The sequence below is a fragment of the Amblyomma mixtum genome, chromosome 3, assembly GCF_055824585.1.
Source record: "Amblyomma mixtum isolate Tamu chromosome 3, ASM5582458v1, whole genome shotgun sequence".
Classification (NCBI taxonomy): domain Eukaryota; kingdom Metazoa; phylum Arthropoda; class Arachnida; order Ixodida; family Ixodidae; genus Amblyomma; species Amblyomma mixtum.
The window spans coordinates 119,314,638-119,340,649 of NC_143014.1; the positions used below are offsets into that span (position 1 = coordinate 119,314,638).

General features: G+C 43.3%; 1 protein-coding gene across 5 annotated transcripts in view; it reads right to left on the bottom strand.

Moving 5' to 3' along the window:
- Positions 1-26,012, bottom strand: part of LOC149351599 (snake venom 5'-nucleotidase) — a 73,708-nt gene that overhangs the window by 23,817 nt on the left and 23,879 nt on the right. For all 5 annotated transcript variants that reach the window (XM_089580911.1, XM_089580912.1, XM_089580909.1 and 2 more), the window contains exons 9-13: positions 19,716-19,883; positions 18,374-18,546; positions 10,268-10,345; positions 4,885-5,012; positions 2,133-2,319 (exon numbers count right to left, since the gene is read on the bottom strand). In XM_089580911.1, coding sequence (XP_089437037.1) covers positions 2,133-2,319; positions 4,885-5,012; positions 10,268-10,345; positions 18,374-18,546; positions 19,716-19,883 — 734 coding nt within the window. The remainder of the gene's footprint in view (positions 1-2,132; positions 2,320-4,884; positions 5,013-10,267; positions 10,346-18,373; positions 18,547-19,715; positions 19,884-26,012) is intronic.

A 26,012-nucleotide genomic window follows, 5' to 3' on the forward strand; every position in this document is an offset into this window, starting at 1 on the left:
ACCCATCCACGAAGTGACTCTTCTTTTAAGTGTGAGACTAATAAACAGTTTCTAACAAGCTCTGCTCATTTCACCTGAACCGTCCATGGCTGCAACTTGTTCCTCCATGCGTTGGGATACATGGGTTGCGTACAAGTGACGCCCATGTGTGGATGGCACGGAGACTCGCCTTTCCCACCGACTGCGCACAGTGTGGCCCCCACAACTACAGGTGACAGCCTGGACCTTACATCAATGGACTGCAGGCTGTTTCCTGCCCAGTCAGTAAAGTAATTCATTGGTCTGTCAAAAACATATATGGAACCTACTGGGATCCCATTAGTTCCAACTGGTTCTAATCGTGTTTTCGACGGATCAACCGCGACTTTTTGAACGGGTCAAGACAATTGGGAACTTCTGAAGACTTTGCGCTTTGTGTCAGATGGATAGGATACCAATGCAGTGTGCCACTGGCAATGTCAATAGCAGCCCTCGATCTTGTACAATAGCATGCGGAGGCTAGTGCATTGGTGGTAGGATCATGCCATGAACAGTTGAGCACTTTCCACAGTATTCATGGTTCCCATTGCAGGTACGAAAAATCTAGGCTAATGAAGGTCTTTGAATCATATATAAGTGTTTTTGATAAATTTGACCTTGCCTTCATTTAATAACCTGTCCTGAGCCCTGCAGCTAGGGAAAACCTGTCCCCAAGGGCCGCAAAGCATTTCAACAAAAAGGATGACCAAGCCTATGAGTTTCAACACCACCAAAAATAGGGCACCAAGCCTACATTGGAGATATGTTTCTCAAAAGCACACAGTATTTTCTTAAAAAAAGAAAAGGAAAAAGACGAAGCCTGCACTTCTGATGAGCTTCACTTAATGGGAAACAAATAAACCACAGATTCTGTACAGTGACCAAATGACAATGGTTTCTTCCACTCACTAATGTTTGCTTGAAGGTAAAAAGGACAAGGGGAAGGTTACATGATTATTACAGTACAGTAAAAGCTTGTTATAGAACTTCAAGGAACCAAAAAAATGTTAGAATTATCTAACAATTCGAATTATCGAACGACCCTAAAAGAACTAACAAGAACTGCCTGCATCACAGTAAATTTATTCGGTGAAAGACTGGGCAATGGTCGCTTGCTTTTGAGGAGAGAACAGTGCAACAACGACTATTTTTAGCAGTGGAGCTCCACAACTACTGGGTCACACAACTCACTAGAGGCAGCAACTTGTGTAAGGAGGCTTCACCAAACAAACTGTGAATGGCTCGTGATGAGCCCGCAGTTTCGGCATACTGGAAGAACATAAGAATCACTTGGACAGAAACGCTCAGCAATGCTGAGGTGGCAAGAAAAAAAAAATGGGCATAAGAAAAGACTAGTGATGCGCTAATCGGTGCCCGAAATGGGCTCGGTTGGCTGGCTGATGCGGGCTGGCACAAAGTTCAGAAAACGAAACCAAAACTATGCAGCGCGACTGTTCTTGGAGACAGGACCATACATTCGTCATCATACTTGCCACTGCGCGCACATCAGAGGTGGCAGAGTTGCTCTGCAGCATGGAATTCAGGTTTAAGTAGGGCTACTGGTGTGATCGCTCACCACGCTGGTCATATCTGGACATGCCCTCCCTTCGGGAACCCATTTGAATTAACCAGTGTGAGACACGTAATGTCCGAATTAGCGAGTGCACGATGCCATGGACTTACATTAAGGGCATTGGCTGAGACCATGCCAGCAGTTTCAATTAACGAGCTTTCACTGCAATAATCAGGGTCAACAGGGTGCTGGCTCTGAAGCACATCAGCTTTAAATCTTGTTAGACAACAGCTTTGACTACACAGCTCCATAGCGTGCTTGATAGGAACTGCAGTTCCTGTGTGTTGCCTAGTACTAATTAGGAATCAGGCAGTTACGTGCAAACTGCGTTTTACATGCAACACAAAAATATGCCTCAACTGTGACAACAAAGTACTACTACAGAAGCCTAAGTGATGCAAAACTCTGCATCAAAGCAGCCCAAAAAAGGTAGAGCTAAGTTTGCTACTCCACCAATCTAACATATGGTGCTAACATAGCTAACACGAAGCTCTTGCATGAATATTTCAGTATCAAAGCTTTGGAAGAAAGAGATGCTTACTTCTTCTGTCAAGATGACTATACGGTTTTCAACCTTCGGCTCCATTTTGCATGTCTCGTGTTCAACGTCCTCAAGCGAAGTTTGCCGCTGGCGGAACAGCCCTCTTCGTGCTGATGCATCAAGGCTGAAGCCTCGCTTCAACGGTGGCTTCGTTGTGACGTCTTCACAAGTTCGCACCAGGCTGTGCCTTTAAGGGAATGGTAACAATAAATAATGTTCAGATCCTTCTTCCACAAGAACTGCACTCACAATGTTGAAACTGTCTTGGACCTTTCCATCATAATACCAGTGATACAGGACATATCAGACACCCAAGAAGAATCTTAAGAATGCACAGTGAGAGCAGGTGAGTTTGCTGCTGAAGCATATTTCAGGCAGTTATGTAATTCTTAGGGGCGTGCGAATATTCGAAATTTCGAATATGAATTGAATATGTTTCAAATATACTCAAATTGAATATACTCGCCAGCGATCGTAACCGCATCGACTTTCATAAATTCAACATTGGCAAAACCGTAATATCTGGGCAAGTCATCTGATGATCAAGTTTAAAGTTCCAGGAAAACAATACAAAGGTCCTGTTCCCTTTCTTCTCCACCGTTTATTGCGTAGACCGATCGCATTTCGATGCCGCCCACTAGGCATGACCTCGTTCAATATTCAGCAAGTGGGCTTTCCCACGCCTCACACGTGCTGAGAACAAGATGGCCGACGACCCGCTATAATTGAAACGCGAAAGCACGCTTTTTTTTTTTTATCCTTCTGTAACATGTTACATATGCTTAATGCCCATAACCATAGCATACGTCCTGTCACCTTCATAACTTTCTGAGCGTGACCTCCGACAACCTGTTTTGGCCAACTATGATACGCAGGAAATCTTACTTGCGGAAGGGGCGTCGAGGTGTCGCAACAGGGCAAGCGATTCTGTAAAAATCCCACCTGCTGCATGATGCCTTGTAACCCGCGCACCCCTTAAATTGGCGTAACGGCCGGTGTGCCAATGATCGGAGGGCCCCTGTCGCCAGGCCCAAAAATAGCCTGGCCTCGTAGTTTCGGTTTCTGAGCTTCGCCGCTTGCCCATGGCGACGGCAGTTGCCGGCCTGAGCATTCACGGGAAGTCCAATTCCAGCCACGCACCACTTTTGGATGCTGACTGGCGCGTCGCTGGTCATTTCTTTTTCCTTTTTAGAAGCAGCCTCGCCGTTCTGACGCCAATGTGCATTCCCCCCTCAATACGTTCGCGTTGCTCTTCCAGCACGCCGAAACTGGGCGCTCGTCACGGGCTTATAGGTGTTTAGGAGCCACCTCATAAGGCTTTACCGCATTTTCAGCAGTTTTTTTTGTCGCGAAAGCACTACTTCACAAGCAAAGCTGAAAAGCCCGAGGTATGTATGAAGCCTTTTAACCTTTGACAGAGCACCAGCGGCGGAGGCCTTGCGCAGCTGCTCCATCAACAAGCGAAACAAGCACCCCCCTCCCTCCTTACCCCAACTCGCGTGTAGCTGACGACAGTGGCTGACGATAACATCTGGCGTGTGGTTGCCTTCGAGGTGCGCTGTTGGCACAAGTGTTTTCACACGTCCTACTCAGTTGAACTACGTTAAAACCCTACCTTTTTTTTTTTTCACTCGTTGCAGGGCATTTTATAAATCGACCTTCGGATAGCCCATTCATTTTTTCTGGTCCCTTGAGCTCCGAATTAATGATGTTTACTAGTCATCATGTCATTTTTTTGTTGCCAGTCCTGTAATTTTATGGATTTCATTTTGCATGGCCACATAATAGGCTGGATACTGTTATACTGTCTAATTAAGTAATACACATTTCTGTGCAAATCATGTTTTTTATATGGTGCTGAGTCAGTCTAGTTATGTTTATTTCAGTAGCAGACAGTACAATATTTTGAAAAAATACCAGCAACAACATTCGCTTGTTTATCATTTTCTTAAATACTTGTACTGAACAGATATTCAATATTTGAAGCCATTTTTTTTCTTCATATTTGTATTCAATTCATATTTGAAATTTTCAATTTCGCACATCCCTAGTATTTTTATTTCTTCCTAAATTCCTCACTTCTAACATGTGCAATTACTACTTCCAATGAATCTTGCCCACACACAGAAAAAAAAAAAAAGACTATAGTGTTTCAAATTACTAATAACAACACTTCCCTGCGACAGCACACAACACAACTTGTGTTAAAACATATTTCTGGTGTTCTTACCTCAGTAACACAAACAAAGCCATTTTTGTAGCATGAATGACTGCCTACTACATTTAATACATGAACTTGCCACGCACATTCAATTCCACACAGAGAATTGATCCATTTAAATGCATTAGATACATGGCGCCAATGGTTAATGAAGCTATGTGGACTTTGTGCTTTATTTACCAGCATTAACTGATAGAAATGATACATTGCCATATCTACAGTAGAACTGCCACTGGAAAGAACTGCACAGCACTAAAAACCATAAAAGATACCGAGAAATGGAAACATTCACCTTTCACTCACTTCAAATCAATAGCAGCCTAATACAGCGAAGAGCGTGAATAATATGACTAACTCAGCAGCATTTCTCGTATGCCATGTTCAAAAGAAGACAACTCTGGCATTTCAGTTTAATGTGTGCAGTATAATGCTAGATTTTTAAGGCAGTGCTAACATTGGAAATTCCATTAGAAAATCGTAATTTCCCACTTTTAGAAATCTTTTGGAAAAGTGTGCTAAAGACCAGCATACCGTCGGGACAAGCAGACCAGGCTCTGGCGGTGGTGGGTGCGAGGGTGGGCAACGCCAGTAAGGATACGGACAGCTTGGAAGTGATTCTGCACTGCTGTGCACAGTTCAGGGCTTTCATCCTCGCTCAGCTTGCAATGACACAAAAATAAAAACAACACAATCAGCAGATCAGGGCAGCCATAGCAACCTGGTGAATACTGGTGTTCTACTGGCATGCACACACTCTATGAGATTGGCCGTAAAAACATGGGCATAATATCCTGAAGGCTACTGCATATGCCACCCCCCCCCCCCCCCCCCCCCCTCAAAAAAAAAGAAAATACTGGTGGGTACAAGAGGAGAAGAGGGAGGATCAGTATTCTGTGAATACTGTCAATGGTATGTGGGAACACATAACTAAGAAGCACAAGAAACAGGCAGAGTAAATATATAAAAGGCAAACACTTAGCAGCTTTTCAATTCATGCATATAGAGCAACCTGTTATCACAATAAGCTACGACATAACCAGCACACCTCATGGTAACTAACAAAATTCTCATGCTGTTCACCCTCCCTCAGAGCAGAGAAGTGACAATGATAGCTGCATTACACTGCCTCTGTCTACACACTCCCAAGCCCACAAGGACCACACAACTACAGATCAAACATTGGGCCTGTTCTATTACCCACTTCTGGCTGCCTGTGGGTCAACTCAGCTTGCAGTCGGAAATTTTGTTTTTCTCAGATTGCTTCGACCACAGATCCATCTACTTCCCGCAGCTGCAGGAACATATTTGTTTTTCTCAGGTGGGGACCCCTTCTGGGGAAAGGGCCCCCACGCTGCCGCCAGATATGCCAAAACAATCCTGCTATGGCAACTAGCAAATGACAAAGTTGGGAGTGCATGTGGTTGCTTCTAAATGGGCTCGGAGGACCACGATGCTCTGTGTGCTATCTCATATGATGTTTTGTGGGTTGCAGGCCCTGATTTCTGTAGGTTTAGGTTGCGCTGCACCCTGAGGTCTTTTGCGACAGCTCTCACAGCACCTATTGTGGCATCTCGTTTCATACTTCATCTTGCCAGTCACAGGTGAAGTCGTTCCTCTGGAAACTTAAATTTGCCCTCGCTTCAGATGAGTGCAAATATAAGTTGCACTTGCTTAGCTCGGCTTCACAGAACTTCATAGTTGTCAAGACCATGGGCTACACTGGTATCAGAACGGAGTTCTGGGCCTCAGCCTTTCTCAAGAGTGGCCCCAGATTTCAGCTCTGAGTGCGTGCACGCATGCTTACATGTTTATGTGTGATATGCAAAATGAGTGTATGGCATTTGATGCAATCTGTACTGTGACGAAGCAGCTACACTTCAGGATATGCCCGAAAACATACGAGAAGCATGTATACCTTGACAGCTTTCATTTGACACATTAGTTTTCTTGAGCAGGTCATCACATTTAACCCTTTCCGGTCATCTGTCGGGCACTGCTCAACAGCTGAAAAGTATGCATCTGGTCAGTTGTCGGGCATGGCCCGACACAGCATCTTGTCTGCTATTTCTGTAGGAAAAATTGTGTGCCATCTGGTTGGAATTACTGTAGCCTGCAAACTGGCTATATGGCTTTCCTCCTGAGGATAGCAGCATCATACTGATGCAAAAATATTTTTTGATCATGTTTTGAGGGCCTGAATTAGCATAAAAAAATCGCTACTGACTTTCATTCGAGCAGGCAAGTTGTATGGAAAGTTGTCTAATGATTTTGTAGAAATTGAAGATGACTTTAAAGACGAAAACTATGTGCTTCCTTCAACAAGGATTGCGTGCTGCTTGCAGTGACAGAAAGATAAATGGTGGCAGAAGGGAGACGGTATCTTTTTGAAAGACACGTGAGAGGAAGCCTGGCCTCCACCCAGGAGAGTGCTTCGAGAGGTACCACACTCTAGGGCTGTAAAGTTCCGCTGAAGCCCTGGCGAAGCTGAAAAAAAAAAAAGCTTTAAAAAGTGTTTATCACCAAATACAATCGATGACCGATTTTTTGGACTCCCTAGGGACCACGAAAACGACCGAAAATTTGGGCAGTCCGGAAAATCAAATTTCGCCGAAAAAAATCACAAGCTTACAGCCAATATGCCGGAGGAAGGGGTCATTTGTATAGCACACATTCTGAAGCCCCTCATGACTAGATTTCGCCGCGCGTCATCTGCACAGGCACTACTGCTCCTTGGAAGCTGTGACATCAAGCGTCTCCCTGCCTCCATGCATGGCCGGTGCGGCCGCTTAGGCATCATGGCGTAACCTGTTGCAGCTGCGTGGATGCTACGTGCCATGTAGGGGAAGCGCTGCGAGTGCCGGCGCTTGTGTCCTGAGTACTTTGATAAGAACTTGATCCACACAGCTGCCGGACGAGCAAAGAGTGGGGGTGCCAAAGTATTATTCCGCTTAAGGTTGTAACAGTAGTGCAGCGGGGGGGAAGGGACGTGCCATGTCATGCCTTCCCAAAAGATGCTAAGCCCTGAAGAATGGATCCGTGTGGCGCAGCTCGCCTGCGCGACAAACCTTCTAGGTCTGAATTTTAATTGCAGCATTTAATCGACAGTGACTGCAACATAAATCTTGTTCTGTTGCAAATCCTCATGCCACTGAAATGACAGTGCCTGAAACCTGACGCTTTTCCGTATTGTCAAGTATACTTCTGAGGGAGACGTTCTTGCAGACCTGGAGCAAGGCCGGAGGTAGCGGTAGTTGTTGTTGTCCTCGATATAGCAGTAATGGAGTGGGGCACTTATGCCACCCTTCAAGCTCTAAATCTCTGTAAGGTAAGGAGAACCCTTCTCATCTTTCAAGAGCGTTTTGATTGTTACGGAAGCCATAAGGGATCTACTATACGAGTAAAAAGCAAACCATGCAACCTGGTTACCTTTCACAAAGACGGTACACACATTATATTTGGAACTAAACTATGAATATAGCGCATCTTTTTTTTTTTTTTCCTGTTCTTAAGAATAGCTACAGAGAGCTCACCCACCAGTCTCATTAGCTGCGAGAAAAAGCCAACTTCTGAATGACCATGTTCCATCGAGGTGAAGCATGCTGCCGCTTCTATGCGAAAGGCCGCATGCATTAACGCAAGGCAGGCTTCCCAAAGAATATTGAACATTTTTCATTCTAATTTCGCCAAATTTAACATTTTCTGCTGCAGAAAATTATGGGCCAAATTTAACATTTTCTGCTGCAGAAAATTATGGGCCTAACATATTACAGGACTGGAATCGTTGAAACAACATCGAGAACCGCCCGCCACGGTGGCTCAGTGGTTATGGTGCTTGGCTGCTGATTCGAAAGACGCAGGTTTGATCCTGGCCGCGGTGGCCGAATTTCGGTGGAGGCGAAATCCTAGAGGCCCGTGTACTGTGCGATGTCACTGCACGTTAAAGAACTTCAGGTGGTCGAAATTTCCAGAGCCATTCACTACGGTGTCCCTCACAGCCTGAGTTGCTTCGGGACGTTAAACCCCAATAAACCAATAAACCAAACATTGAGAACCAGATGGAAATTATTGCATTATTCTATGATTTCATTTGATTTTGTTTGTACTGCCACATCTTTCGGTGCATAAGCCATAGTTCACTCTTAGATTACCACTGCTGCAGCTTACACAATGGTGCAACCAATATGTTTATTTCTTAAACGCCAGCGTAAAGTGAGCAGGATGAGCATGCAGGTGATGCTGTGCTTTTTTTTCTCCTGGCTTTTCAAAGGATTCTGATCATGTTTCACATAACCTCATCACTGATTTTTACAGTTGCTATTTTCTGGGTGACTACTCTGCCAGAAAGGCGATCGACAGAACAGCAAGAATTCAACTGTTTAACCACTGCAGCCTTTTCATAACATCATAAAATCATTATTTGTACAGTACTTTTGGCCATGTTGCATGATTCATCACTCTGGGTGTTTTGTGAATGAGTGCAAGTGTGCGTATGTGTTTCAAGTGTGCTCCATGCATAGCATCAACTCCATACATGTACAGCAGGCACCTTTCCGCAGAAATTGCTGTCAATCAAAACTCCTGCACTGGTTTACACAATATCCAAACGTGTGGATTTACCAATGCAGTTTACCAATGCTGATTTACCAATGCTGGGAGGTGCAACTTAAAATTTTAAGAGAAAAAAAAAAGCAAATAAGTGGGGAAGAGCAAGAGACACAAAGATGCGTATCAAATGAAAGTATGGTAACAAACTTTCTCAATTATAATTTTTGATCAGGATACCTGCCAAAAGATCTACAAAGCAAAAATGAGTGGTGACCAAGGCCCATATTCTAACTGAGTCAAGGCACTCACCAAGTGGTTGAAACAGCGGAAGAAGTTGTGGCACTCAATCGCGACAAAAAAATGCAGTGGTGCAGTCTTATCATCTGCATCCGTGGCATCCACTGGCTAAAAAGCTTGAACAGTGTCGCGGTACTGTAAACTGCTTCTTTGAACTAAGAGCAGAATGCATTCAGTAACAAAATTTTCTTGTGTTAATAAAGTCCTTACTCTCCTGATCAACCTGGCAATATTTCTCTGCTCACTGGTTACTTGCTCACTAGCAAAAAGAATTACATTTTTGACCATTGCTTTTCATCACATCAGCTACGCAACTGCGGATGACATCCATTTTGCCAAGACGCCACAAGCAATTGTTCCAGAAATGACACACGTTTGAGACCATCGACAATGTAGCCCTGCCTCCTGTGTTGAAGGTCATGCAGCAAGGAAAGCAGTCGCCAAATCCAACCATTTTTCAACAGAGACAAGCATCTCACTAACTTCATAGCTGGTACAAAGTCACTTTGCGGTGCCACTGAGTGACACACCTGCTCCTGCTGCTTCAGCCAATTAGTGAGCACTTCACGAGACCAAAGGGCCAAAAAAAAAAAAAAAACCGCCGCGGTGGCTTAGTGGTTACGGCGCTCGGCTGCTGACCCGAAAGACGCGGATTCAATCCTGGCTGCAGCGGCTCAATTTCTATGGAGGCGAATTTCTTGAGGCCCGTGTACTGTGCGATGTCAGTGCCCAAGTGGTCGAAGTTTTTGGAGCCCTTCACTACGGCATCCCTCATAGGCTGCGTTGCTTTGGGACGTTAAACCCCAATAAACCAAACCAAAGGGCCAAAAAAACCAAGTCATCATGGTCCTAAAGAGCAAATTTAAAAATAGGATTAATAAGTGTTGCAGTGTAAAACAACTTTTAAACCCCTGCCATGTCAGGACAAGCAGCTTTCTGGGCATTCGCATCAAGATGACAATCTGATATGATGAGCACGAAAGAACCTAAGTGCCTCTGCTTGCTTTAACACTCAGTGCAGACTGCCCCTTTCAGAAAGATAAGAAAGGAAGAACCTTATGTGCATACACACCAATACTTCACACTCCTTGAAGACATCATAGCCGTCTTTTCCCTGAGCAAGGTAGTTTTTGGTGACAAGTCTATATTTCTGTAAAGAAAGAAATGACGCTTTTATCCACCACACTGACAATGCTCACAGAAATAAAAAAAGAGAGTAATTCTATATATAAAAAAAGAAACAAACAAAGGGAGTTAAATAGAACAAAATTTTATCAGAACAAATAGGAAGAGCACGAACTTCATTAGCCCAATCTTTTTTTTTTTTCTGCATGAAGTATACTGTATGAAAGAAGCAGTCAAACCTCGATCTAACAAATAAGGGTATTACTAATTATTGGCTTCACCAAACTGCTCTTAAATATTTTTAACACATGCAACTCTTAATCTATATTTCGAACGCGGCTTGTCACAAAACTGATATACTTAAAGGTGCACTGAAGAGGAATCTTAACTAGTCTTTTTGCCACGGGAACTTGATCTACACGTTCTGAGCATTCTTAGAAACTTCGATATATGGCCCTGTGTGGCTGATTTCCCTAATTAAATCGAATTAACGTCCGGCTCCCGCCTTTATTTTTTTAATTCTCTCCGTACGGTGGGCAGAGTCGACCAACGCGTGGAGTGCCTTTCAGCCAGCTCCGTGGAGGCTTTGCTTTCGCTTTATTTTATTTTTTAGGTTTCCGTGAATAAATAGTTTCATTCGCAGATAATATAGCCGCAAAATAAGCCTGCAGAAATAAAAATATGTGTGGACTATTTGCTTCTACAGACTACTACGTATTACTCCGCCGATGGCAGAGCGGCAAGCCACCACGGGACTGGGTGAAAGGCACTCCACGCGTTGGTCGACTCCGCCCACCGTACGGGGGAGAATTAAAAAAAAAAAGGCGGGAGCTGGACGTTAATTCGATTTAATTAGGGAAATCGGCCACACAGGGCAATAAATCGAAGTTTCTAAGAATGCTCGGAACGTGCAGATTGAGTTCCCGCTGCAAAAAGACGAGTTCAGATTCCTCTTCACTGCACCTTTAAGCTGCCGAGTGCCAAGCTGTGCCCGCTCAGATGGCAGGTGTCAGGCTTTGCCTCACTACACGAGCCACCCATCAATAGGGGGAGACACTTTTTGGAGCACAAGTCATGCGCACCATGTGACCCCTGCTGTCAGTGTTGTCTTTTTTTTTTGTTTCTTTCAGTTTTACTTTTGAGCAACCAGCACCATCTCTCACAAAGGTTTCAAACTGTTCGGGACATGGGCAGTGAAGCCGGAGAGGCATGAGCAAAGTGTGAGTGACACAAGGAGATTGACAGGAGTGGACAGGAGCGAAGGTTCTTGTCCTGAAAACAAGAGATCTGTTCTTTTCTCTGCTGCATCATATAAGTGAGTTTATTAATGTTCATAAGTGAGCTTGACACTCAGTAGTTTGCACAATGAAATATTCTGAGCATTGAGGACTGATTTTCATTGTGTGCTCTGTATTTTTAATAAATGGAAAGTTTAAAAGTGTCCGATTTCCCAGTGTCCGCTTTCCCCATGTTCGCTCATTTCTCTCTGTCTGTCCGTTTATTCACCTCATAATCTACCCATGGCCTGCAACTGTGCTTATTCCGCCCACAGGATATCCAGTGCGTCATGAAGCAGGCATATATGTACCACAAAAGCCTAGTGCAGTAATACATGAACTTCAGTGGAGCCTTCACTAATACAGGTCCAAGGTCACCAGGAAAATAGAGGAGCACCCGTGTATTTGCAAGCACAGACAATAGCTTGCAGAATGCATGGGTCATTCATTAGAGCAGCACAAATTGAGTGGATTAAGTAGACATTCGAGGTGTAGCAAAAGCTTTTAGGTAGGAATATTTTCTCTGCCCACGTGCGACATGAATGGGAAGTAAACATTTCAGTCACTTCCCTTTTACAAATATATGTGCGCCTAATAAGGTGACACTGTGTATGCTGATTTGAACGCATACATTTTCTGCAATGCACTGCAAAGCTGACTGAGGGGTGTCCAGAGCACCCGCAGAGCACAGCGTATGCCAGCAGAGCATTTCCACAGCGTTGTGACCATGATTAGTAGTAAGCTCGCTGTGTAATTCCGATATATGTTAAAACAACAATGACGATCAGTTCTACGAAAAGAAAGAGAGCAGCCAAACTCTCGACAGGAGAGAGACAAGAGAGGAGTGAAACCGGACTGAATGCCTGCGGCCTTCAAGGAACTTAATTCAATTATGCCCACCACATCCCTTTGCGACCTAATCCAGTCCACCAGTCGCACCAACAATTTGGAAACCTTTAAGAGAGACGGTGCTGGTTGCTCAAAAATAAAAGTAAAAACAAACAGAAAGATGACACCGGCAGCAGGGGTCAGATGCAGCCATTCAGTAGCCATCCTGTGCTCGCGTCACGGTACAAGAATATTTGAAGTGCTGACACTGACCACCCGCCACGGCGGAGAGTGCACACAGATCTTGTTTGCCCTCTAGCGGAACTACGGAGCAGTGGACATTCGCTTGTGGAATGGCGGACACGGCTGACCGGTTTGCACGGCTTTCGGTGCCGCTTTAGCCTATGTTTGTCGGTGTTTTCTGCTACCAGAGTGCACCACAAGGTGTGGACGTTAGGTTCTCGGCTTCCATGTTATGGTAGGCACCGTACACGAACAAAGTTAGCTAGAACTAGCTTTTTGTGTCGCGGTTTGGGACCAGCCGCAGTGCTCGTTGTGCAAACGCACATGGTGGTGTGGGCAGATGCCATAGACAGTTGTCACGGCATATGTACACCCTTTGTCAAAAGTAACCAGGCTGCATGGTTTGCTTCTAGCTTGTATAGTAGAGCCCTTGTGGCTTTCCTAAAGATGAAAAGATGTTGGAAGGTAAGAGGACCCCCAGTCATCACCTCTAACCTAACGGCCATTTCAGCTTCAGAGAAGCTGTAAGGGCTTCACTGTACGAGCTAGAAGCAAACCATGCAGCCTGGTTACTTTTGACAAAGACTGTACATAGTGGCTTGTGATGTGTTGGTTGTTGCTGCGAGACACCTGAGGGGTCCACCAGCCGTGTGCAGAGCCGACTAGACGCGATTATGCTTCACAACCAACTGCAGATCGGGCTGCCAGAGTTTTCCGGACCAAATGTCACTTTTAAAGCTGTGTCGGAGCCTGCTCGCCTAGAACTTTGGCGCAAGGCAATCCTCAGAGCAGATAGGATATTACAACTGAGCGACCATGTCTGCGTGAAGCACTTTCCCGAGCATATGATAAAAAATTGTACTACACAAATTCGATGGCAAGGAACTTTTGAATGCACCCAAGAAACAGGTGCAGTTGGCGGACGCTGTGCCCCGTATTTTTCCCGGATGTCCCAAATATATGACAAAACAGGCAAGTTCGAGAAAGCTTCCTAGAAAACGACAGTCTGCGGCCACATGTGCCAAGCAGACAAGCAAGCGGACGGCTTGTGAGAAGCAAAAAGACGCCGATTCATCATGGAGCCCTCCAAAGGAAGTGCGCACAGGTGGCTGGAGTACATCGTGTGTCAGCTGATCAAGGAATATGCCCTTCTTCTACCATGAAACTTGGAGGTGCGGTAAGGTAAGTTGCTGGGCGAGTTGGTTCCGATATTCCATGACTACAGCGCAACGAACGGCATAGCGAGAGCGTTCGGTTTTTGCGTCCGCAAGAAGCAGCGCTGTGTTGTGTCTCTGCCTGTGTCCTTCTTCTTGTCCCATTCGTTGCGCTATAGCCACGGAATATCGGAACCAACTCGCCCAGCAACTTACCTTGTCAAATTTCATTTCTCGTACAAGGGGCTATTTTGCATGTGACTTTGATTTACTTCAGTTCATGCCAGTCGTCGCCGCTGCGTCATGCATAGCGAGAACGTTCGGTTTTTGCGTCCGCAAGAAGCAGCGCTGTGTTGTGTCTCTGCCTGTGTCCTTCTTCTTGTCCCGTTCGTTGCGCTGTAGTCATGGAACTTGGAGGCGCCTCCTCACTTAAGTGCAAGTTCCATCTTCATTGGCATTCATGGTGCTAAGGATTGTACTCTTGTGCACTGGCCCGGGTAGTTAACATTCTAGGTGCTCAGCATTCCCTCTACATGCCATGGCAGCAGAGCAAATAATTTTGGTTGGTGATCTCGTGACCAGCTTCCACCAGCTGTACATTTTGGTGCCACAAAACATGGTAAGACATGCCGGCAACATTTATAACAAATATGAAGCCATATAATTTGCCGGACCCTGGAACCCTCAATGGAGAATTTCGTGACCCAACATTACTGAGGTCAACAAATCACTTTACCATGCCAACTACAATTATTCTCAACTGACATCCGCTAATCCCCGTTTAGAGACGCGTAAGTATTTTACCTCTGTGCGTGCATGCCAGTCTTTCCTTGTGAGAGAACGTAAAAGATGAGCTTGGCAGAAGGAATGCAAGGGGAACTTCCACTAACCATTTTCGCATTGCGCAGCTAAAAGTGCTCTGCACTAGCCATTAAAACGTCGCAAATGCACACTAGGTTTCCTTTTGGTCCCCGTGCTTGTTTGTATAGCAGTGGAGGCGTTCTGCAACACAGCACAAAAGCACAGGTTCTATTTCTGGCTGCGGAGGCAATTTTTCTGATGCAGGCAAAAGGTGGAAAAGTCCTTGAGGTTTCCCTGCACATTAAAGAACCCCAGCTGACTGAAGTTAACCCTGTTCTCTACACGGCAGCCATCATCTCACAGCGTCGGCGCATTACACTACTCAAGCAATGTCTGAATGTACGTGTAGGCTCTTTGGCTCAAATATGGGAGCATGCGCATTGCGGCCGACCTTTCATATTTAGGAGTCGGTATAGTTAACTATGCTCTCGGCATTCGTGCGGATGAATGAAAAAAACTTTGCAGTGAACACATTTCGATTACGAGCTCGGAAGGATTGCAGGTTAGCGTCCTTGCTGCTGTTTCACCCATTCACCCAAAATTATTCGGTGTCGACAGCAGTTTCAATCCTTCTGTGCCTTGTCGCACTTAACAAAGCACACATACTACACGCCGTGGCACCGAACAATTGTGCAACACCTAAATTACGACCGCCATAGCTCGGCGACTAGACAAGCCCCCATTGTATAGTGCCATATGTCGGTGTTCGAGAGATGTGAAAGGAACAGCGAACAAGATCTGGCCACTTCACCAGGCGCAGTGTCAGCACTTAAATATATTCTTATACCGCGGCCCGCGTCGACTGTCATGAAGGTGGCAAATAGCAATAGCTTCCGACCTCGCATCCCATTTTTCATGCGACACCACTGTAATGCAGGCAAGCCACCCTAGCTGGCATCTGAACTGCAGCCACCATGCACAAGCAGTTCCGTGCAGGGAAACCAACCTAACTAATGTTCAGCGTTTATTTATTTATTTATTTTTCGACAATCACTGTCAACAGCTGCCAACCGCTTTGAAATGGCACTAAAACTTCAGAAAAGGCTTCTCCGAGTTGCCGTCCATCCCTTCACTGACTAAATCAGACTACTCCTGCACAAGCTTTTCCAGAAATTTTACATTACGAACTTTGGCTATAGCAAACTACTTTACAATTTTTTACCTGTTCTCTATAATGAGGTTTGACCATATTTTGCTATTTAAGTTGCTCAAATTATTCAAGCAGGCCTTGACTCCCTCCAAGGCCTTTCCTTTTTCTACAGCTCCACCAATGCATCATCACGACAAAACTCTGCTCCTGGCACAGTCAGCACTATTCTGTGCCAGTACTGCTACTCACACCTACTGATAAGTCCACAATCTGTATAATTAAGCACAACATAGCTCTCATGAATACCAGTAAGATCACAATATTTTATGTGACCAATGCTGCTCCCAAACACCAAGCATTCAACCATCTCAGGCATTCCATCTGACACAAACACTGCATTCAATTTTTTTTTTTACAGCTATTATCCCCATTAAATTTTGACAGCCTGAGAAGATCTCAAAACCAACAGCCCCTAGTTTTGATAACACACATGCCACTCATGTCAAATTGGTAAAATATCTTGAATCGGATGTCCTCTGGCACAAGACATTGTAGCGGGAAAGAATACATTTACAGGTATTTACAGGGAGACATATACCAGCAGCCGGGATAGCTGCGAGCAGCACCAACCGGACCGAACAAGAGATCTTAGTCGTCTTTGTCAACTCGTGGCATAGTGCATCTTTTCATTGTGGTTGTCAGCCCGCTATGATATATTCACCCTTGCGTTTGTTACTGTATATCTCCCAATATGCCGCCGCGGTGGCTCAGCGGCTGTGGTGCTCGGCTGCTGACCCAAAAGACGCGGGTTCGATCCCGGCCGCGGCGGCTAGAATTTCTTTGGAGGAGAAATTCTAGAGGCCCGTGTACTGTGCGATGTCAGTGCACGTTAAAGAACCCCAGGTGGTCGAAATTTCCGGAGCCCTCCACTACGGCGTCTCTCATAGCCTTAGTCGCTTTGGGACGTTAAACCCCATAAACCAAACCAAACCATCTCCCAATATGCTCAAAATAGGCAAGGTCGCCCATGATTTTAAGGAAGGTGATTTTTATTTATTTGGAACCTATAGGCTAATATCTACAAGCTGTAATGCCTAAATGAAGATGCATGTACTGAATAGATTAAATAGATTAAATAAAATAAATGAATTTGTATTGAAAAAATAAAAATCCGTAGTTATCTAGACTAATGCATCTCGTGATGGGGTTGACTGTACTTTTTACGTATTTTGCCTCCAAATCAAGTTCGAAAACAATTTAGGGAGATTCCAACTTCCTACTTTTATGCGAAGCATATTAACGTAGGTTTCGGGCCTTTGCGCGACGCCCGGTGGTGGCCACCATTGACCTTGAAGTGAGATCACATGATGTGACGTCACGTGATGACGTCACACCGGCTGCAGATGGGGCCTCATATCGCGTCGTCGGACGTCGCCCGGCGGAGGCCTCCACGCTTCGGTTCGCGCCGTCGCGCGCGACGCGGCGGCGGCGCCACCATCGCTGCATCACGTGATATGTGACGTCACGCCAGGGATGAAGCGGCGAGCGCCCGCCGTCGCGTCAGTCTCTGTGCCCGCAACCGCGCCAGCGCCGGGCGTGTATGCGGTCAAGATGCCTCCAAACGCTAAGGACGTTAATAATAAGAATGCAAAACGAAGGCTGCTTCGCATCCACTGGGCTTAACCTTGATAAGCCTCCAACTTTTTTGTCTGCTTCATTTCCACTCTTCTTAAAACTAAAAATTTTACCAATAGGTAAGCTCTATTTATATTCTGCTGGTAATATATCTTCCTTCACATATCTGAAAAAGATTTCAGTAGTAAAGTTTTTCTGACCATCTTATTAACAACAGCAACCACATATCTCTCTGCTAGACTAAATTTGTTACCACTAACTATCAAAACTAGCTACATCACACAATGTTCATGTTTCCACAATTTGCTTTTGTAACAATCTTTATACAACTGTGATCACTGCTGGTTTATTTAAATGCTTCAAACATATTAAAAGAATAACTTCTGAACTAAGATGTAAAAGGCCAGCATTCCTTTTCCTGCAAATATTCATTTTTTTGTTAATAGTCATTTTCGTGTTCGCAAATATTGTTTTCTTTGTTTTTCGCAATATTGTTTTTCGCAAATATTGTAATTTCTTATGGAGGTCTCCTCGTAGTTCTTACTAGGGGCCTTCTCCTGTATAATATGTTTTTGAAGAATTAAACTGGCGTCTTCTTGGGCAGGTTAAATTAGTGTACACGATCAATCACACTTAGAGGGAACACGGCTCTGCGTGGCTGCGCACACGCGGAGCACTATTGCGACTAAGTTGGTGGCAAACCCGTGCACAGGGGCAGATGACACAAAGCACGACGTCGAGGTCCCTCTTCTCGAATGCCACTCTGCACAGATTCATGAACGGGTTAGATGCATGGCACTCCACGGAGCCGTGTTCCCTCGCGATTGACCCTGTACATGACTATTTCAAGACAATCAGAATTTATTGCAAAAGAACTTAACAAAAAAACATGTCATACACTTGGATCATCCGAGAACAAGCAACACACTTTAGGTCAACAACAAAATTTTCACATTAGTGCATACCTGGTTTCTGTCCAAAGGCTCATCACCTATTCGCACAAACTGGGGGTCTATCCTCTGTCCAGGTGGTTTCTTGGGGTCAAAAGCAAAGCTGACCCCTGATACCTGAGGAAAGCGACCTTCCAACTTAGGGTACTGAGACACGCCATTTTCCAGAGCTTGCAAAATTTGGTCCCCTAGAAAGAAGCGACAGACGTACTTGATACATGGACTGATTCGTTAGTTCATAACAGAAGAACGGCGCAAGTAAGAATGCAACAAAGTAAAAAAATTCAGCTCGACAGTAAGCCTTGTAGCTACCATTTACCCATTCACAATTTCAGAGTAACTTGGATTTAATGGAGTACAGCTGGTTCATAGTCACCTTTGCGAATTATCAATATTTCATAACCAGCACTGTTGCTCTACCTCATAGTACATACTGCATTTGCTCTCATAATGAATGCACTCATATAGTGAATGTACCCACTACTTTTCCTGATAACATTTTCAATCGTTTTCCCTCTTGCATAATAAACTCACTCCTATTTTTACCCTTTCAGCAATCGTGCAGAAGCCGCACTGCCAGGAGGTGCTTCAGTGCTGGTGAAGTGCATGTGCACTCCAGTCATTGGATGCTGAGAGATGACACATGCGCTATGAATCCTTCTGATGATTCAGGTAACACCCCAGAAATATGAGCATTCTGACTCATCAACACTTTCCTGAGCTGTTCCACACCAGGCTCCAGCTAGAACTGCTATCACGTGCTTCACCAGGCAAGAACCACCTCCCATTGACGGCCATGAGTTGCATGCGCACGCCATTCTGAGCTGTCGGCTAAACCTTTTAACCTAATCATTTTATAAATGTCTCTGCCTAAATTTCAATTTGGATTGTTTACTTCAATGGTGAATTGTACCACATGCAATTTCTTTTCAACCAGTCTGCTTTATTATCCCTTTCAATATTTCAAAATTTTTTTCTAGCATATTATACCTCAATGCAATGAATGCACCCCCCAAGTTTTCACAGATTCCTTGGAAACAAAAACACATGCTCATTATGTATATAGTACTTTATTGGAGTACGGACAAGATTTCTGGCTTCAGCAGTGTAACCTTCACTAGAAAAACAAACTTGTGAGGAAGGAAGGAAGGCAGATTGGTTAGAAAAGATTAAGACTAAAACTAGCCAGAGATATAGCACCTGAACAACAGTTTATAACCTCTGTTTATATTTTAAAAGTATATCCACATTATGTCATAACTGTTGCACAAAATTATTGAAACCTTAATTTTTCAGGTTCAATGAATGCAGGACTAATGATTCTAGGCTGTGTACAAATGCATATATCAATTCATACCAGAAGCACTGAGTACAATCAGCGAATCCATCATGGGCAGGATGGTGACCAAATCACGCATTGTGAAGGGGCCTTTTCGATGAATTCGATCTGACCGCAGTGTACCAGAATTGAGGATAGCCAGATCAGAATGAGTAGATGACAGCATCACGTCACAAATAAAGTTTCCTGAAAAACAAAAACAAAAAAACGAACAAAAAACATATGGTCACATGCCTGTGCATGCACACATTCACACATGCCCACACTTAAGTGGATTCAGTCACAAATTTTGGCATGGTGCCTTAAGGGGAGGGGGTAAGCAGTACCCTGCCCATGTATTTCAGGACGTGTTTGGTACACTTTTCACAACTACTAGTAACTAGTAAAGGTAGCGTTTAACTGTTTATATCATTTTTATCTTTGCTTTATGCTTTTTCGACTCAACTAAAACTTTGTAACATGATTAAAACACTATCTGTTATGAGATTTTTTTTCTCGAGGACTACATTTAAGGCCGCTTCTGCCGTTGTTTTTGTCTATAAAATCTAAACAGATCACTGTACATGCCTAATTTTGGCCGAGCACGTTCCCACATGCTCACATAAATAGAATCAAAGAAATGGCCTTCTGCCTCATATTGTTAAGGCCGCTTCTGCCATTGTTTTTGTCTATAAAATCTAAACAGATCACTGTACATGCCTAATTTTGGCCGAGCACATTCCCGCATGCTCACATAAAATACAATCAAAGAAATGGCCTTCTGCATCATATTGTTAAGGCCGCTTCTGCCATTGTTTTTGTCTATAAAATCTAAACAGATCACTGTACATGCCTAATTTTGGCCGAGCACATTCCCGCATGCTCACATAAAATACAATCAAAGAAATGGCTTTCTGCCTCATATTGTTAAGGCCGCTTCTGCCATTGTTTTTGTCTATAAAATCTAAACAGATCACTGTACATGCCTAATTTTGGCCGAGCACGTTCCCACATGCTCACATAAATAGAATCAAAGAAATGGCCTTCTGCCTCATATTGTTAAGGCCGCTTCTGCCGTTGTTTTTGTCTATAAAATCTAAATAGATCACTAATTTTGGCCGAGCACGTTCCCACATGCTCACATAAAATACAATCAAAGAAATGGCCTTCTGCCTCATATTGTTAAGGCCGCTTCTGCCGTTGTTTTCGTCTATAAAATCTAAACAGATCACTGTACATGCCTAATTTTGGTCGAGCACGTTCCCGCATGCTCACATAAAATACAATCAAAGAAATGGCCTTCTGCCTCATATTGTTAAGGCCACTTCTGCCGTTGTTTTTGTCTATAAAATCTAAACAGATCACTGTGCATGCCTAATTTTGGCCGAGCACATTCCCGCATGCTCACATAAAATACAATCAAAGAAATGGCCTTCTGCCTCATATTGTTTTGATGATAATGGTAACGGATGGTACCGTTGTAACAAAAAAACTTGTTTTGAGATAAATGAGTTTAAAGTAAAAATTTACTTTATTACAAAGTTTTTTGCTTTGCCGACATTTCCTGACAAATTTACTCCACAGGCACGACCTCCATAGCCATTATTCAAATCATCTATGTGTTTATTTACTAGTCATTTAGTTCCCTGGGCTTTTTTTTTTTACTTGCTGTGTCGCTTGGCCAGCAGAGGGAACTTGTTGCCGGTCAACTTCTCTCAACCGGCAGAGAGTGCTTGTGCTTCAAGCTAGCCCAAAGGGCTGCTGAACCTTGGTTCTTCCTTTGTTACCGCCGTTGAATGTTATGACAGCATCTACTTTTGACATCCTTAGTGCCTCTGGTACTAGAGAGTCATTTTTTGGAGTCTGCTCCCAGATGATGTGAATGAAGGATTAAACGCTATCATGGAGGCTAAGAGCTCCAAAACTGTTCCTAAATATATTTTTATTCCAGCTGAACCAAGAAACATTTAGTTCTGGTCATGGAATTGTGTTTCAAATGGCTGGTAAGACATGGCATTTACAAAAAAGGTGGCCTAGCTGTTTGCTTCCTCCTTTTCAAAGCTATTCTTTAAAGGGAAATATACAATGTAGGAAGAAGGGCGCTACTGGAAAAGCTGCAGAAAAGAACGTCCTCCTAGAAATTAAACAAAAGTAAAAACCAAATTTTTTAGTATTTTGCTCACCCTGTTCCCTTAAATTCTTATGAAACTGTTTGCAAGAAAAGGTACCAACGATAAGCCTAAAAGACAAGGCAATCCACCCATGGAATGTCCCACACCCTTCAAAAGGGCCGCAAGTACCATTGCATGTTTTCTCACTATGTGTGCAGAGTTTTTTCCCCATATGTGCAACAATGTGAAACAGTTGAAGCCAGTATTAAAAATTTGCAGCAATTGATGCCCATGTGTTGTCCTCATGCAGAAATCCTACTATGTGCATAGTCTGAATTTTTTTTGTAGTTTTTTTGAATCAGTGCCTAAAGCAGCGCATACGAAGTGAGAGTATTATGTAGACACTGGAGTACCACTCCTTAGGCCCAAGTGGTAGGTATATGATGTGATGTATAGTGTTCCAAAGCTGTGCTAGTGCTAAGAGGAAAACCACAGTGAAGGGCTGTGGATTGATTTCGGCCACCTGGAGCTTAATGTGCACTGGTATTGGACTGCATACGGGTGTTTTTACATTTTGTCCCCACCGAGTGACTGGGATATGATTCCGTAACCTTGAACACAGCAGCTGAATGCTCAAGCCACTAAGCCACTGAAATAGATTTCTATCTAAGTGACACACTGCACCTTCCTCTCCATAAAATTTTCTTTAAAAAAAAAAAAGAACAAAGCATGGAGACATTTGTGTTACTGTATGAGTATGTAATTGGCTAGCTGCTACATGAATAACATAACATGTTTCTACTCAAGCTGTACTATAAATTGTGAGTCACTGCTACAGCATATTAAATATGCCCCGAAAACAAGATTATGAAAAAACACCCAGAATGGAACATGAACAGTGTCCATGAGCAAATCAAAAGTCAAGGTCATTTTGGCTGGGCAACATGACTGAGTTAATCGAACAAATATGCCACAATGAAAGGCATATTTTGCAGTGTAAGTGGCTTAAGATTCCTAGCTCATTTATTTTTAAGCATTCCCCGTGCTGTTTTCAGTATTTGAATTCGACTATTTTTGCCACTTTTCACACTATTCGATTTGAAATTTAGCTATTCGCCCAACCCTATAACTAATTCAATACCAAGCTTTGCATTAAACACTTATTTATAAGCCACTCTTGTTCAGTACCATTACCACCTTTAACTAGGTGTGTGTGAATATTTGAAATTTTCTAATAGCAAATGAATTCTATTTGATTCGCTGAATGAATCAAATAATTCTTGCTCAAAATTATATACACTGAATCAAGTCTAATGATAAGTTTTCGAATAATACCTCTATCACTCAGAACTGAGCACTGATGCTTTGTGGAGTTTCTTTTCCAATGCCGTAACCCATTGTATCGAGCACTTTATACCAAAGAATAAAAAGAAGAGCAGGCGCAGGAATCCATGGATTAACAGAGAGATTATCCATTCGAAAAGGAAAATTCAGCGGAAACGAAAAGCATGTTCCCAAAATTGCAATGTGGGTGACACACCTTGTATTCGCCGCATGAGACATGACTTGAAATGCCAAATTAGAGAGTCAAAAAACCGCTTTTTTAATGTTACACTGAGAAAGTTTCTTTGAGAGGCGCCGGCAAAGTTTTGGAGGTATGTTAATCCACCAACCAAGCAACACTGTTCAAATGCTGAGGTTAACACTCAAGAAAGCACTGAACAATTCAACCTTCAGTTTTCCTCTGCTTTTACGAAGGATGATGGCACGTTGCCAGGCCATTATGACTTCTCTACCCGTCTTCCCATTTCAGATACTGTGATAACCGAAGAAGGTGTTCTGAACCTGTTACTCAATATTAACACAAAAAAAAGCCCCAGACCAGATGGTATACCTAATGAATTTTTAGTCAGGTATGCTGAGTGGGTGTCTAAGTTCCTTACGAAAATATTTATTTCCTCTGTTAGCAATGGTTACTTCCCTTCTGCATGGAAACTAGCCAGAATAGTGCCAATCCATAAAACCGGCAACACTTCAGACTTTAGCAATTACAGACCAATTTCTCTCACGAGTACGTGTTCTAAGCTACTAGAACATATCATGACCAAACACTTATCAAACTATTTAGAAACGTATAACTTATTATCACCACTACAGCATGATTTCCGTGAAGGTTTGTCTACGATTACACAGTTAGTTGAGCTAGTTCATGATATTTCACAAACGATTAATTCCCGCGGACAGATGGACTTAATTTACCTAGATTTCGCCAAAGCTTTTGATAAAGTTTCGCATCCTAAACTTCTGCTTAAAATCAATACTATGTTTAAAAACCCAAACTAACGACATGGTTTACTTCGTATTTAGAGCGCCACCACCAGTACGTTGAAATAGACAGACATACGTCCAGCTTATTACCGGTTTTATCTGGTGTACCACAGGGCAGTGTCCTTGGACCGCTTTTATTTCTTACTTTTATTAATGACTGGCCAAGCCTCGTTTCTGTCCCTATAAGTTTATTCGCCGACGATTGTGTCATTTACAATAGAATAAAATTCTCCCAGTGATCAAATGAACATACAACACAGCCTAGACAATATTACTAAATGGTGCGATGACTGGCAAATGACCATTAATCCCTCGAAATCTGTTTATATGTCTACCACTAGGAAGAAAACTACCTTAGAATTTCCTTACCGTACTCGTGATAATGTGCTCGGAAGGGTAGATGAACACAAGTATTTGGGACAATATTTACAAGCGACTTTAGATGGAATAGGCACGTAGAGGAAACATGCAATAAGGCTAATAAAGTGCTGTGAAGTCTGAGGCGCAACTTACATAGTACAACTCCTGAAATTAAAAACTTGGCTTATAGAACACTACTTAGACCTACAATTGAATACGCTAAAATTGTCTGGGATCCACACACGCAAAAAAACTGTAACAAACTAGAAAGGATTCAGAGGTTAGCCTCTCGATTCATATTTAATAAATATCGCCGAGTTCACTCCCCCTCAGAGCTGTGTCACCTTGCAGACCTTCCCAAGTTAGAATTAAGGACCAAATTCGACAGGCTCAAGTTTCAGTTCCTTATTATCAGTAACGCAATTAAAAGCAATAGGACTGATTATTTCGACAATCGTTCTAATGAATCATCTAGACATCGCCATAGCATGTATATTCCGCCTCCAGTAACTCGTAACAATGCATTTAAATATAGTTTCTTCCCCAGAGCAATAAATGAATGGAACATGCTTCCCGATTCCGTAGTTCAATCTTCTTCGCTCAGTGCATTTTTGGTTAATTTAGACTCTTTTATTTATTCCGGGAGCGCGGTGTGCTAACATGACTGGGTTAAGTCCGTGTATTGTGTTTCGTGTCTTTATATAGTGTTTTACTGTGTAGATGCTCTTGAGTGTGCGTGATTATGTTTTTTGTTGCTCTCTTCTACCATGTAATAGGGCCCTGTGTACACTTCTCTCGTCCTCTATTCTAGAGGCCCGTGTACTGTGCGATGTCAGCGCACGTTAAAGAACCCCAGGTGGTCGAAATTTCCGGAGCCCTCCACTACGGCGTCTCTCATAGCCTTAGTCGCTTTGGGACATTAAACCCCATAAACCAAACCAAACCAAACCTCTTTAATGACTTGTTACGTGTACAATGCGCTTGATGACAGATTTGTTGGTATTTTTGCTTTCTTTTTTTTCCCACCACTACTGTAATGACCCTTCAATAGGGTTAACAGTATCAATAAACAAACAAACAAACAATTCTCAAATAATCGCCACGAAGTTTGAAATGGGCTTGCCATAGTGTTTTACGAAGACTGCCTCATATCACAAAATGATTTTTGTGATATGATCTGACCAAGTAAGTTTGTTATTGATAATAATGCGAAGGTAGCCTTAAGATTCTATCTGAGATAAGGCTTTTGAACATAAAGAGTAGGGCTATGTGAAGTTAGAATACTATATGGAATACTTGCATAAATCTGCACTTCTTAGCATTAGCTTGCATCATCCATAATGAACACCAGCTTTTAGTGAGCTTTAAATAAGCTTTAGAAAAGAAGCAGACACAGCACAGAGCCCTAAGGGACTCCGTCAGTTACGTTAGTAGATTCTGAAGGATGACCACAGATTATAGTGAATTGAAAACCAACACATGAAGAAGTTGTGAATCCGGGCTAATATATGAGGGTCAAGATGAAAACCTGAAAGTT